This window comes from Zonotrichia albicollis, chromosome 5, assembly GCF_047830755.1.
Source record: "Zonotrichia albicollis isolate bZonAlb1 chromosome 5, bZonAlb1.hap1, whole genome shotgun sequence".
NCBI classification, from domain to species: Eukaryota; Metazoa; Chordata; class Aves; order Passeriformes; family Passerellidae; genus Zonotrichia; species Zonotrichia albicollis.
The window spans coordinates 17,182,396-17,198,601 of record NC_133823.1 but is presented as its reverse complement, the minus strand read 5'-3'; the positions used below and the strand labels follow the sequence as shown (position 1 = coordinate 17,198,601).

At 36.4% G+C, this 16,206-nt stretch overlaps 1 protein-coding gene across 6 annotated transcripts in view; it reads right to left on the bottom strand.

The window, feature by feature from the left end:
* The window catches only part of CCSER1 (coiled-coil serine rich protein 1), a 609,788-nt gene that overhangs the window by 262,396 nt on the left and 331,186 nt on the right, over positions 1–16,206 (bottom strand). For all 6 annotated transcript variants that reach the window (XM_074540916.1, XM_074540917.1, XM_074540919.1 and 3 more), the window contains one exon: positions 8,975–9,058. In XM_074540916.1, the coding sequence (XP_074397017.1) occupies positions 8,975–9,058 (84 nt within the window). The remainder of the gene's footprint in view (positions 1–8,974; positions 9,059–16,206) is intronic.

The window sequence follows — 16,206 nt, the reverse complement described above, 5'->3', positions numbered from 1 at the left end:
CTCCATTTGCAGTGTTCTTAGAAGGTATATATTCAAGGGCAATTCAAAAATCCTGTCCTCTCTCTACCATCCTTCCACTCAGAGCCCATCACCCTGCTCTTGAAAGCAGTATGATAAAACACAGAGTTCAGCTAAAAAATTAGAACAAGTTGCTCAGCTAAAAAATTAGAACAAGTTGTTCAGCTGCTTCAGATCATCCTTTAATTGCACCACTTTTTATTTTTCCAGCCTATTAACCTGAGCTCCACTGCAAGCAGACAGGTGCAAGTTTACACATCTTATCTTTATTCCTTCTCATCACCATACTACCAGCACAATAGCTCCACTTGTTTTTTCTAAGTCATAATAATACAGCATCCTATTTCTCAACCAGCATAGCTGAGTGCAACCCTCATTTGTAAGCTGAAACACAAATATCACACTTGGAGAAAGCCTGGTTTTATAAATCCCTATGTTAATAATCGTGAATTCTGATAAATACCATAGCCTGCAAACTCTATTATTCTTCTGGAAAATCACAAGAGCTCCCTTTGAGAAAAACAATATCATCTGTAAGTCAAATTGGGAAGTGTAAGATAAATGTCTTCCATTATTACCAGAAAACACTAAAATACGTTAAGTACATTTCAAACATACTGAATTATTCATGAAGAGCAGCTCTGGAAAAAAACTCACCAATCAAGCCAAAAAAAGATATATTTTCACTCTATATTCTGAAGTCAACAAAGAATATTAAGAAACAGTTCATTGCTTTTATTTTCCTAGCTATACAGACCAATCTAATGAAAAAATAGTCAGAATTGAGTACTGAGTACACAGACAAACCAAATAAATGTACAAGTGAGATTAGGCTGACTTAATATTAACTAGTACCTTATTTTCTCCTTGCAATTTAACTGTAATATGTGGCCAAAAGTCAGTAAGATTGCTCTTTTATTTGATTTTTGATAATGACCATAAACTAATCAAGATACAAAGGAATATAAAATGTTTTATCATCAAAATATCAGAGGAGACAAAATAGGAAACAGGATTACTTGAGCAATAATTTTTGGAAACAGCTCAGAAAGTAGAAGTAGATATTTGCAAGCTAGCTCTCTGCTAGGACACTGCTCAGGCTTTTGTACATAGTCTTGTATCACACTTTTGTATCCATGATATCCCATGTGGGAGGTTTTACTACCACTTGGCATGAATGCATTATAGCTCTTCAGTCATCTGCCTCCTCCCTGCAGGGCAATGAAGGGCATTTGTACAGCCCACTGCCTATTTTACCAAACACCCAGCCTAAGTACAGGGTAATCAGCAGGCAATTTCTGAAAGATTAGGTACAGAACCCATTCCCTTCTTGTTGCACTGGGATACTGACAAAATCGCACCAGAACCAGAAATGTTACAGCTGCGCAACACTACAAAGGCTTAGGCGTGAAAAAAGGCTCCACCCAAAAACCAGAAGTGGGCATGAACAGGTTTCTGGATAAAGAATTGATAAAACATGCACAGGACATTAAAAGATGTGCAGACTGTGTGTGGCTTCTATAGAAAGAGGGAAACAGTATTTCAAAAGATGAAGAAAGATGCAGGAAATCAGAACAGCAGAAGAAAGAATCCAAGGGAAGCATTAAAGACCTGGATGGAAGAAAGAGGCTTGACACTGTGACCAAAACCTACCTCTGGTTGTAAGCTTGCTATTCTGATTTAAAAAAAAAAAAAGAAAAGAAAAAGGAAAAAGGAAAAAGAAAAGGCATTTCTCTAACATCTCTGAAATAAATGGCCACTTCAGCAGTTCTCCAGTTCCAGCATCAGTCCCACCCATCCCAGGCTAATTACAGAGACATGAAAGGGCATGCACTATAATGATAACCTACTCAAATCTAGAAGATCAGTAGTACTTTATTCTATTTAATTCACTTCTCCAAACCATGGGAAACAGCTATGGCAAAGGGTATTTTTGCTCTCCAAAAACTGGAAGGGGCAAATTTGCCAATTTCAGAGCTATAACCTCATGTAGACAAACTAGGTATGAATCAGAACTTCTCTATGGAAGTTCTACTAAAACTCCACATACACACCCCAGCTCTAAACAGAACTTAAAATCACTAAAAAATATGTTTCAAAGAAGGCAGAGGACCTGAGGAAGTGTTTGAGTATCCTTTGAACCATGCAATATTCATGATGCCAAAGTACAGAAGGTATCTTCAGTGAGAAAGTGCTCAGTCTTTGAAACAGAATTTGAAACGGAGTCTTTGTTGAATCTCTAAAATCTTGTGCATTTCAAATAACAAATGGAAATAGAGTAATGGATCAACAAAAATATACAAAACTTGGAGAGGATGTACAGAGTCAGTCTCTGAGAAGCAATATTACTAGAGATGTAAGAAATACTTTCATGTAACTAATTTCTTGTTAGTTTACTCTTTTAGGAAAGGACTAAGGATGAACTGATATTGCAGTTTAGCTTTTTGGTGTCTTAAGAATAGTTTCTCAGCCCTAACATTACAGTATTTGCAATTTTTTTTAGTTCCTAAAAATTCTCATGTGTAAACAACAATGTGTTATTTACAGACAAAAATATTTGATGTCTAAATTCTGGAATATACTCAGAGTGAGTGAAAAAATATTCACTGAGGATGAACATTACATTATACCCTTCAGTAAAAAACTTCATTAGCATTCAAAGAAAAATTATACCTTGGTATTAAAGCACAGATGATTCTTAATTTGTGATGGTTGCTATAACAGTGTGTATTTAGGGACTTTTCTGTGAATTATGCTCAGCTATGGCAAAGAAAACTGGACAAGGCACTAAACTAAGATTAAAGGGAGAAAAGAGAAACCAAGCAAAACATGATTTTTCCATCAAATCCTTAAAAAACTGCACAGATATCCCCACATCACGAAGAGCAAAGTATTTCCCCAATCAGAAAATCAATTATTGGAAGAAACAACATGAACATTTGATTCATTATACACTGCAGTGCCGAGCTGAGGATAATACATTTATCAATCTGAAAGTCATCCATATCAGATGATTACATAAAAATGCATCACATACATGGCTTTAGCAGTATACTGAAAGTGTTAAGTCATAGAAATAAAACTGCTGATCATCAGAAGCAAAACAAGCTTCCCAGCATGCCTGTATTTGTTTTTAAGCAACATTACTTTTCTCAGTTCTCTTATAAATACACAGAGGCAATAGTGTTTCCTTAGTATTTCATAAAATATGGAAATATTTCATTATTTTCATTAATAATTTTCATAATTACTATTTCATTAGATGATACTGACAGCAGTCATTTTCATGCCAGCTCAAACTTGAGTATTTCTTTGAGAATTTATCTAATACCACAAACTTACAATCAAGCAACAATGAATTTCAGTACTTTTTAGCCAACTTTCATCCTACAAAGGAAAACATCTACAAAGATGAACTGCAACACACAGTCTTCCTTGCCTGCACATCCCCAAGATGCCATTTCCATTTGTCGTAAAATTCACCTGTTGTCAGCTATCTTTAGATCTTTACTTGAGTAAAAATCAGTTTAAAAAATTAAGTTAAAAAAAGGAAAGGTGACATTGAGACATACATTTTGCCCTTCAGACAGATCAAATAGCAAAGTTTTCCTAGATTTTGGCCTAAGGCCAGATCAGAATTGCCTGCTTATACTAGAAGGCCCATCAGTAAAACATTGGACATCTCATGATGGCAGCTGTCTACAAGTGACACTCCTGCCAAAGACAAGCACACACAGTGCATTATTATTGAAGGAGGGAAAGCCTCAGCACTGTGCCTCAAGGCAGACTGGCCAAATTTGGTACTTCATGTCTGTTCATTCTGCAGCGTTATTTTTATGAAATACTCCATAGCAGAGCCTCAGTGAGACCAGGAATACACTCTGTGCTCATAATGTATTTTTTATCTATGCCAAACACTATGATATGACAATGTTTTGAAGTAGGAACTTAAACTCATATGCAGAATCACCTCTACAAGTGCCCAGGAATATTAAAGATCATATCTGACTGGCAGCTTTTCATCAAGGGACTGGTGTAGACAAGGAGTTGCAGCCTAATCCCCATTGTGGGTTATAGGATATTGCCATTTTCACACTCCATGTCTGTCTTGTGGAACTGATTCAGAGAGTAATTACTGCTCAGATAAGCCTCTTCTGGAATATGTGGAATTAATTCTCCTGCAAAAAAAGGGGGAAGATGCCTGACACTTTAATAATGTTTAAGTACACCTAATCTATTTCTTTTCTACTCCTAATTTTTCCTAAATATGGTGAGGAATAAGGATTTGAAACTACTTACAAATGCTGGTTCTTATGAAAATTATCCATGGGTCTGTAATATCCTCTCATAAAAACATGAAATAATATTACAAACCAACAGAATGTAAAGCAAATGGGTAATCAATGTAAAGCGCAATTTAGATTTCTTTTCCCAAAAATAAGGACTACTACCCTTTTCAAATGGGAACTATCTAATTTCTTTAAAATTTCAAGGACAACTGTTTTTAAAATGTAGACAGTAACCTGGACTAACGAAAATGTCTCTTTTTCATAACATTTCAAAAAATTATTTCCCCCATGCATTCATGACATTTTTATCTGAATCTCATTCTTTGCCTGTCAAAACAAGCTGTAATGTTAAGACTGTAAAACTCAAGGGATCTGTACTGGCATAACTACATTTTGAAGTGATTTTTACACTTAACCTAAGTGTCTTTCATAAACAGTTCATCAGCAGGATTCAAATGCATCAAAGGTTTTCTGTTACACTTCAAAGCTGAGTAACAAGTACTCATCCTCACCATACTTCAAAAATCGAGCAATTGGCTAATTGCCCATTATTGAAATCAAACTACAGAAAACAGATAAGCTTGCCATCACTCTTGCCCTCCAGGAACACAGTGTATTTAGGACACAGCATATAAACAAACAAATACAAAAATTAATTCCTTGCCAAAACCATCATCCACCAACCCCCTCCCCAAATACCACAGCACAAGTCCCATGCCCTCTCAAATCATTTAACCTACGTTTTGGGCAGGGAGGTAGAGCTTATTTATTATTGGAAAAGATGAGAAAAAAAGTTTAAAAAATAAAAGTAGAACAGCTATGTTTTGTTGAGCTAACTCCAGAATATCTAGCCCAAGAGCAGTAACTTCTGCAGCTTGAGGTAAAGCCCACTTAGGTGGCACTGTACCTTGCTATTCCGTAAATGTAGAAAGTCTAACATTTGATAAAGAGCTACCTCCATGGCAGAAAAATATTCCCAACAGCTGGGCTATAAGGGGGATTAATTTCCTGACCTAACTTTGCCTCAATTCCACTCAGAATTGACTCCAACTGCCTCACTACATTTTTCATTTTGGTGGCACAACACACGACTTAAGTCACACAGGGAATCAAGGTTGAAAGGATAATGGTGTTAACTCTCATTTTTCAGCATGAATGTTGCTGTACCAATGACAGCAATAGAATAAATGTTACTGTAAACAGCAGTCAGTTACTTTTGCCAATATAGCATGAAAATATTTTCTGCTTAAAGTCACTCCGAGTGCGCACACTGCAGTGGAAAAAGATCAATTTGGGAAAATATATGGAAAGATGCAGTTGCAGGCAGACCTGGGTATGAGACAGCTGAGGTTTCAAATACCTTCATGCTCAAAGAAAACTAAGATGTTTATTTCTTTTAGTTATTTTAGGGGAAAAAACTAAGAAACGAGAAAAGAAGAGCACATTCTCTGCAGAATGGATATGCTTAATTTGATTCACTGGATAATATTTTCACAAATGAGTACAGTTTTGAGAAAAGTGGTGATTTGAACCAAAAATTTCAATGCAGAGGTTTAGGTATCTTCAGAGCAGGTTGGGGTACCTGACATTTCTGAAGCAAGAATTTTTCAGGAGATAATGGAAGCATGGAGGAATTAATTCCACTTCCCTACCTCCTATCTTTATTTCTCTAATAATCATTAAACAAGAGAACAAATAAAAAATCTGCAAGAGACTATGTTCTTCTTGTTTATTAGGAGGCAGGTGATGGCTCCTTGTATTTTATCCTTTCTACCTGGATATTGCAGCTGAGCATCTAAATCCCTATTTTTATTTCTCTAGTATTTAGCCTTTTCCCCCTTAAAAAGCTATGTAACAATTCTAAGTTCTGAAGCTTCATCAGCTCACACTCCATTGACATTTTCCTCAGCTCAGCTCGTTCATAATGCATTCAAATAAGGTAGGAATGCTTTTTAAAAAGTATTTAAAATTTAGGAAAAAAAAAAATCAGAGGAGAAAATTACTAGAAAAGTCTAGCAAGTCCAGAGGAAAGCAAGAAGGAAATGCTCCCACACAGCCAAAATTACCTTAAGTTCACTTTGGGTTAGTTGAAGAGTTCTGCAGTAAAACCAACTAAACAAGGGTTTTACATATACATGCAAACATTCAACTTGAATGCTGGAAGTACAGATTTTAATGTACTTCTCAAAAAACCACAAAACTGACTCCTACTCAAATACATTTTTAGGTGCTATTTCTGAATAAGCATCAGTACGCCATGCTTTCAAGACAGGCAAGTTGCATTTAAAAATTTTATATTTCCATGATCAGAGTGACAAATGGCACATGGCTGCCCCAAGACACTAGAGCAAAAGCTTTAGTTTTCTATTAAGTGCTATGTCTGTAATAAATTGCAGCTATGTGAAAATATGTGCAGTTTCATTAGCCACAAATGACTGCTCTTAACTTTTCTAAACATTCACTTTCCAAATGTTTACAGTCTCACAAACACATAAGTAAATGCAGCATTTGCAGAATATTAAAGCATGTTTCACATGAATTTTTGGTGAGTTTTATGCAAGCTAGGAAAACATTATCAGAATTTCCTGGCAATCATTACAGATTTAATTAATTTTTAACAGCTCTGAAAGACAGCTTACTTTCCCTCAAGAGTACATTGAAAAAAGTTTCTAAGAGCATCTGACACTATCAGGAGCCAACTTCATCAAGTGCCATGGTGGCAGGACCCAGGATAGCTCCAGAAAAGGGCACTGGATGTGCAGTATCACAGAAGATGCAGTAGAGATTTACAAAGCACACCTATGACTGTACTTCGACAACTCAAAACAACACCAAACACAAAAAAACCCCAAAAAACCCCAAACAAACAAAAAAGCCCTACAACCACAGCACAAAAAAAAAAAAAAAAAAAAAAAACCAAAAAAAACCCACCAAAAAAACCCCACAAACCCAACTTCTTATTTTCCTATGGTGTTCCCATTCATTTTTTTCTAGGTTTCATAAACTAAAATAGTTTCTGTCATGTTCACCTCCCCAACCTGGCTTTAGTCAGTTCAATTAGGAGTAAATCAGATGTACTAAGTCCTTTCAAAGGTTAATTTCAAACAACTAAACATGGTCTCAAGAATCTCACCTGCACTCCTTTACAAGTCTTAGAGCATCAAAACTGAAGTCAATTAATAATGAATTAAATCCATGATACTTTCAATCATCTAGAAATCCTTATTTCAAGGCCCTGGGAAGTTGTACTTTTTGTCTATTATGACAGTTCCCTGGAGGTCTTTTTTTCTTCAAATGATGTATACACAGATGAATTTTGACAACAGTTAACAGTAAATGAGCTACAGTTCCCTGTATCAATACTGGGTAATTTTACACTGACAGAATGGTCCACCAGTTACATAGCATATGTTCTGAACTAGACTGATATAAAAATAATGCTCCAGGACCGTGGAGAAGTTTGATGCACGCTATGTCCCGTTTTGTCATTTAATTTTATATAATAATTACACAATACATCATTTCTTAATGTAGCCAAACACAAAACAAAGAATATTGATGATGTGTATTTATTTTGCAGATGTAAATATAGCAAAGAAATCTTTCACTCTTGGGCACAATTACATTTATCCCATGCAACTTGAAACTCAAGTTATTTGGCATAAAAGTGTACTTCTGCTTTTAGTGAGTATAAAAAAAATGCAGCAATAGCTAGACTTGAATTAATTCTGTTCAAGTTCTGAGCTAGGCACGAGAGACAAAAGACAGAAAGGCACAAAAATCCCCTGAGGTAGATCAGCAAATTAAGATCTAATAAGGGAAACAACCCCTTGTCCCAAAGGGTGATTAAACAAAATCTTAGGTCCACACACAGCTGCAGCTTTCATGGAAGGAATGTATGTGCTGAATATCTTCCTGAAGGTGGTGCCCTACAGGATTCCTCTGCAGTGAGAGAGGAGGTGGAAACTCCCTCTCGTTTATTTGAGAATACTGAAGATATCCATGGTTTAACTACATTCCATCAAAAAAGGAATCTCAAAATTCTGTTACCACAGCTTTAGCAAAATAATAAAACGCATTTTCATGTGTTTAGTATTTTGTAATTGCTGAATCATGTCTTTTCCTTTAGTCACTGGAACATATTTTGTCAATCCTTAAAGCAGTAGTAGCCGAGCATTAGTAGCTCATATACTAAGTAAAGGTCCAGCAAGTGTAAGAATATTTATTACCTTATGCAAAGACATCTATTATGGAGAAAAAAAATAACCTTATTTCCTTTTCTACTGAAGAATCTCATAGATGTGAAAAACAGCTCATGGGAGAAATACTGACAACTTATCAGGCATGTGCATGGCCCTTCAAGATTTCTGGCATATGCATACAGCGCTGTGCTTATCTGCCTCTGATCAGACAACTGTCAACACAGTGTCTTCAAAGAAACTTTTACAAGCCGTGAACCTGCACAGTAGCCTCTTCAGAGGCTGACAAGTCCCTAGAAAAGTACAGTCAGTGTTATCAGTGTTTACCTGAATGATTAACATAGCCTTAGGCTAGTAATTCTGTAGCAGGTGTGAGAATGTGTTTCTTTATTATCTGGTCTTGGAGTGATATCATCAGGGAAATGAACCCAAAAACACCCAGAAAAACCCCCCACTGCTTCTGCTTACCAGCTCCTCACGAAGCTGGGCTATGAGCTCGTCTCTCTCCTTCAGCTGCAGCTTCAGCACTGAGCATTCATCTTTTATTCCATCCTAGAAAAACATCAAAAGAGATGTTATAATAGGCTTAACGCTTCTACTTTGCTCATGACAAGAAAAGGCTGTTTCACATAGTGTGAGATAATTACATTCAAATAATGAAACTCCATTTTTCTTTGTCATGTGTGGTATTTTCAATAACATTTCCTAAGTTTCTGCATAAAGAAATTAATGTATCCAAAAACATTGCATAGAAATTTGAACAGCTCCCTGCACAGAAGTCCATTTCATTTTTTTCTGAATCTTTCAACTCTTTTTACTGAAGATCCTATCAGGTCATTCCTTTTCATTTGAGAAACAGCTATGAAATGTTGTAATTTTAATCATACAAAACAACATTAGAGAAGTATCAATTTAGAGCATTATTGCAGAGCTCTTGATCTTGGAGAGATGAAAAAGAAAGCACAACAGACACACACAGGAAAAGGAAAGCACACTCCCCATCCATACATCTTTTGTCCCACATCAGTTAAAACAGCAGCAGTTCTGGTATTAAGTGAGGGAGGAAAGAATATAGTTACCACTTAGTGAATATTTTTGCTACTGAATCTGATCTGCATGAAAGTGACCCTAATAGCTAAAACTGTACCCAAACCCATGTCCAGGAAGCAGGCTGCAAGCAGTCCCCAGGAAATCTCCTGAGTTCATGCAAGTCTCAACACCATATCTGAGGAAGAAATATCAAGTTCTGTGTTGTTCTGATAAACATCCCAGAGGAGAAATTCAAATTAATAGACTGAACTGTTGAAAAGTAAAAACTTAGTAAACTAACCAGCCAACTAGCTGGTTATGCAACTGTAACAGAACAACTCTATTTTTACATTCTTCAAGCATGGAAACACTTACTGGAAACACGGGAAGTTCACTAATTTGGAATACTATTATAGAAAGAAAAAAAAAACAAAAAACAAAAAAACCAACCAAACAAAAACACCCCAGAAAACCACCAGCCATATGACAAGAAAACTTTTGGCAATCTGGTGGTATATTCACGTTTGTTCTGAAAATAAAAAAAAATTGGACCTCTAGTTATCAGCTAATAGCAGTATAAGAGTGCAGAAATTATTTATATTGTGTTGAGTTCAGAGGTTCTAAAGGTCATAACCAGTGTGATAAACTTGCACTTTGCCACTACTAATGTGTTTGTAAATCCGATTCAACACAGAAATACAGGACAAAAGAAGTAGCATGATCCCATTTTCCTCACATAAAAGATTAATTATTATATCCTTTCAAAATAATTTCATTGCTCATCATCTGCTCTAACAGAATTGGAAGATGAAACAAGACACATACACATCAATATTCTAAATATTTAAAATAACTACAAGAGAAAGTGTTACACCATTTCCAGCTGCTTGCACACTACTTCAGTACTACTATAGATCTTCTGAAAGATCCAAATTTATAAAAAAGCCAGAACTAAAACAATCTCTGCTAGGGAAAAATTCGTGGAAGTTTTCTTTATTATATGCTATTGAAGCATTTTACTATCTACTGGCAGATTCATGTTTAGGCACATTAGCTGAAAATAAAATTTTAGCGCATCCCAGAATACAGCCTACAGCACTGGCTATGATATTGGTAAGCATTTAACATTACTGTTAGCAAAAATATCTGCTTCTAAAAAGTATGGTTTTAAGTATCAGCAACAATTATTTTATAAAAGCAAGGTCTTTATTTAACAAAACGGTTTTAAAACAACAGGGCATTAGCTATGGTACCTCAAATTTGTTACCTTGTTCTGAGTTCTTTCTGTCAGTGCAGTTTTACACTGTTCCTACCCTCTGAATTTCTCTTTTTAACTTAGAATAAAATAGTACAACATACAGTTGAAAACAAAAAACATCAAAGTCCCATAGCCAAGACAATTACAAAAATAACTTCTGGAAAGTATGCACAAGGAGGCCTGTAACATCACGCCTCAACCACAGCAGGAAAGATTTTTGCAATGAGCTTTGGCACTAGGTTTATCTAAGAGGTAAAGCTGAACTCTCTTGGACTAGTGAGAGCTTGAAGAAAGATTCTGCCTCAGAGAGCTTCCAAAGACTGAAAATCCACAGTGCACCTCTCCTGGCAAAAAGCAGAGGAGCTTTTGTGGATCCAGCAGTGGGCCCAGCTGGATCTTCCTCACGTGAGCAAGGAAAGGACTCCTGCTCAGGCACTTAGCTGCCACATTCCATGCAACAATTATCTCATAAAATTTAGACCATAACTACCCTTAGAGCTTGGAGAAAAGCATGGAGGGCTAAGGTTTTTCCCTTACATTGTCTCATTTCAGCAAAACTCTGATTAACCCTTCCAGTGGGATATGGTGCTTGGAAATCAGTGCCCCACATTATCATCAACTCCTGCACAGGCCACTGCAGCCTTGTAAAAGAGCACCCTGCAATTTCTGGGATGCTTGAGACTCTCAGGTTTGGACTCTGCAATGATTTTGGCTGAGGTAGAGTTAATTTTCTTCACAGCAGCTTTTATGGCACTATAGGTTAGATTTGGTCTGGAAGCAGTGTTGATAATACAGATGTTATTTTGTTTTTGCCAAGCAGCACTCACACGGCATCAAGGTCTTTTCTGCTTAATGTATTGCCACTGCAGTGAGGAGAGGGGGGTGGCACAAAGCAGTTGGGAGGGGACACAGCCAAGACAGCCAACTGATCCAAGGAATATTCCATCAAATGTGGCATTGTGCTGGGTATACAAAGCAAGGGAAAGAAAGAGGAAGGAGTGATGGTGCCCATCTTCCCAAGTCACCACTACACACATCAGAACCATGCTTTCCTGGAGCAGCAGACAGCTGTTGTTGAATGCAGAGTAGAATTAGGATGTTATAATCTCATTTTGCTGCACAGTATCTGCAGAGGCAATCTTTCTTTAAATGCAAGAGCGTGAATAAAAGCAAGAAAACACATAGTCAGGCAGTTGACTGCAAAAAGGTTTGGGCAATTTCAGCGTCCCAGACACCTGTCTGAATGTAGCACTAACAGAATAAAAAATATTGTGAAAAAAACTGTTGCCAAAACACTGAATATAGTTCCTCCAGAAAGTAACTACTGAAAGCTGTGGCAGGAGAAGAGGCTCAGAAAATCCTTTTCTCATGCAAGAACCAAACTATTTCAGGGAAGGATTGCATGAATGATATTAAAGTAATTGCATGTTATGGAAAGGTGTGCAGGGCAGCAAAAACTGGTGGAATGCTGTGCTTTTCATTAGTCTGTGGGTAAACAGCAATATATATCTGATGGTGTGAATTCAGGAATGGATCATCTCTACTCCTTAGTGGTCTGAAATGCTCCATTATCTGCTGAGAAACTGTAATACAGGGCAAAGCTGCTGTGGAAAGTCAAAAAAATATTTTGAGATAAGCTTCTCAAGGTAAATGAGAAATAGCAGATAGAGTCTGATGGGAATATAGGGTACAAAAAAAAAAAAAAAAAAAAACCCAAAAAAAAAGCCCAAACCCAAACCTCCCAAAACCCCAGTATTGCCTCCTAATGAATTGCCACAGCAACAGACATTAAAGAAGAAACAAGTTGAAAAGGATGGCCTGCTTTTAGGAGAGCATGCACTCAGTGCATTCTAAATCCACACTAAATCTTACTAACCTGGAAAAAACATCTACTACATAACATAGGGCTTTCTAAATGCACTTTGAATACTCTGGGACTGTGAGAGCCAACCTCCTAGCTATCTCCACATTCCAGCAGACACCTGACTGATGTATTCCTGTGTTTAGAAAAATAAGCCAAATTATAGTGTGGGCATGATCACATTTACAAAAGATGTCTCACTTTTTTCAGTCCTTACAATATTTGTAGAGTGTAAAGAACAGACTGTCATATAAGTAAAGTTGATTTCAGAAGCCAATTAAAATCAATAAAATGTCCACAGATATACAAGTCTGCTGGGTGACCTTTACTTTTTCTATTTACTAATACCCTTTGCCACTTTCTATTCCTTATCTTTCCACAAAATGAGTTTATGCCAATATTTTATCAAGGCTACTAGTCCAGTAAGAACAAGAATGCTATGAAATTAGCAGTCCAAATAATTCAATCTAAGCTCTAGGCATGTTTTTATAAGATACCTGTACCACTGCAGCTTTGCATACCTGTGCCCTGCACCCAGGGCCCTTTTGCAGAGCTTACTACATATGTAATACTACATATTACATTGTCTTTATTATTATCATGGTTTTTAAGAATACTGTTCATTATTTTACTATGAAAAAATGGATGAGAATTCCACTCTCAGTTGTAGTAAGGATGTCCACGACTCTGGAAATGCTTGATAAAAAGTCAATTAACACCTCATTGTTAAAGAAAACTGTTAGCATAATCCGTAAACAGTTCACCTCCAAACTACTCTTTTTTATTAAATTCAGATAATAAAAAATTTTTTCAGACTAAATTCCAAGTGCATTTCATAAAAATGTAAAAGTAGCTGTATGCAAAAAGATATCTATCATTTTCTTCACTTATATCCTGTGATACTTAGAAAAAATCCATTATTTAGGTGCAAGTTCATTATCGATCTCCTGTTATTACTACATACATTTATGGTTAGAATACTCTTCAAATTATCACCTTTTTACTTATTTTCAATTGGTAGCTAAGACAGCAATTGCTATATCTCAGTGCCAGTATTTTCCTATTTTCTATTTTCTCATTTGGGAAAATGCTAAACATAGTAGCAAATCTGTTTCTCCTCAGATCAGGTCACAAGATGAAAAATTGTGCTGTGTGTGAAGACAGCTGCAGCAGGTTATACATAAGTGCCAAAAAGAATAATCATTTTAAATTTGAAAACTTACTTTATACCTCTTCATAATTTGGAACACAGAGGCATATTGTGCTTACTGTAATCAAAGTGCTATAAACAGAACTAACCAGGTATTCTGGGATGTAAATTTACTGCTTTTCCTCTGATACTGAACAGAATATGTTTCTAAAGAAACACCATAAAATTAGAATATGATAAAGCTCATTTGATAAATGTGCTGAATTTCAGATGCTAAATGGAGTGTTTACCAACTTAGGGCACTGCAAAAATCAACAATTACTTAGGATAAAGTGTCTTAAGAAAATAATCCTGGAACAAACAAAACTAAGAAATTTAAAACTGAGTATCAGGTCCAGAAAAGTACACAAATGCCATAACAGCTGAAGCTTCCTCTCAGTTATGCAGCAGATCTACGTAGAAAAATTAATAAATTTCTGGATAACTGCCTGGAACATTCATAAAAAACACAAGGTTTAATATGGACACTATTATTATTTTTCTGTGAACAGCATATAGGTCTAGATAGGTATTGTGGATATCTTCTATGGTTCACTTTACACCACCTGACATCAAAAAAGCAACAAGTAGCTTTGTGGATCTTAGATGAATTTTTCAGAGGAGTGCTACTATCTTTCTCCTGCTGAGACACCACTTGTGTTAGCATGTTTTACAAAAGGAAGAGAATCTATCTATTTGAGATTACACGAGTAGACTGCTGGATATTACAGACTGAGTTTTCAGAAATTGGTTTTCAGTCAGATCATGAGTACTTGCACTGTTTATCATTACTCTTGTTTTAATGAAAGTCTTAAAGACTCTACAATTAGCAGCGAGACCAAGTCTGCATAATTTCTTTCATGTGTCAAAACCAAGCCACTGGTCTGGTCCTTGCTGTAAGTACACCATGGCACCTCACAAACACAGTGTGACTTTTCCCCTTCTGTTCTCTCTCTAGCTCTACCTACAGCATCACTTCATATCTCTTGCACCAATCCCTTTCAATCACACCAAGAGAGAAATTATTTGGCTGGCTGCATTTCTTCACATGTGCAAGGCACATGGATTTTGTTCCTTTGGCTCATCTGCTGTTTTGGCGCCTTGTCAGACCAGTTAGTCTTGGCTGGAGTCCCAACACCTCTCCCAAAGAGCACCCCTGCTGGCTGCAGGCAATGCAAACACTAAACTTGCCTGCTTCTCGTGTCACACTGCCCCACCAGCTGTGGCTGAAGCCCAAAACAAGGGCGACAGCAAGCCCATGCTCCAGAAATTCCCATTAAAGCATAACACAACAGCTCAGAGCAATCTCCCATGACCATCTAGACCTAGCACATGCAGAGTCTCACTCCCAAGTTATCTTTCCATTAAAAAGAAACAGAAATAAATAAAATCTTTAATCAGCTTTGTAAACCATATCAGAAAAAGACATTGTTTTGTACATCTTCTTTCCACAGAGCTCCAGTATTGAAATGACACTTCTAAAGGAACAACTCTCTATTTCGTTTCTTGATCAGGAAATCAAATGGAGTTTGGGGAACACAGGATCTGACCTTATGATACATAACAGTGATTAATCCTAAAAACATACCTATGCAATACTATAATATATTCTAAGTTCAGTTACATGGAACATGTCAATAAATATTTTACTGGGTGAATTAGGGCAGTTACATCCATTTAAATACTGGAATTCAACTAATATTCAACTGTGAAGGTAACACTAAAAGAGACTACATAGGCTATGCTATCTTGACTTCAGACATTTATGAATACAAAGCTAAATTAACAATGTTTTCTTCATAGTGAGCCAAATTCCGTTAACTCTGAAATACAGATTAAGCAAATTAATTTGGATATCCTGTTTAATTCCAGTTGAAGTTTTCTCTCTTTCTGAGTGATAATAAAAAGTATTAAGTTTAAAAGTATAAAGCTTGATTAATAAACTGTAGAATATGAATACTGAATGATTATACCACACAAAGCCCAAGATCTAACCTGCAGAAATCATGAATAGCAGCCAAGCGCATAACAAAAGATATTAATGCATTTTTTTCCAAATATAATCAATCCACCAGTTCTCCCTTTATGGCCAGAATTCACATACACAGCACAGTGTCTCCTTTGGTGATATTCCTAAATAAATTCTTCATTCATGTAGAGAAAACAAGTGAAACGAAATCCCCTAACCTTCCTCTGGTTCTCAACCTGCTGTGGAACAATGTCATTGTTCCTGTTTCCTTAAGACTAGGTATGTATATTTCCTATTCATCTCCTCCATGACTTCCACTGTTTTATAAATCCACATGCTTACTTTGTAATCACTGTCATCTCTGAAATCAGCAAATATCTTCCTCCTTACAGAG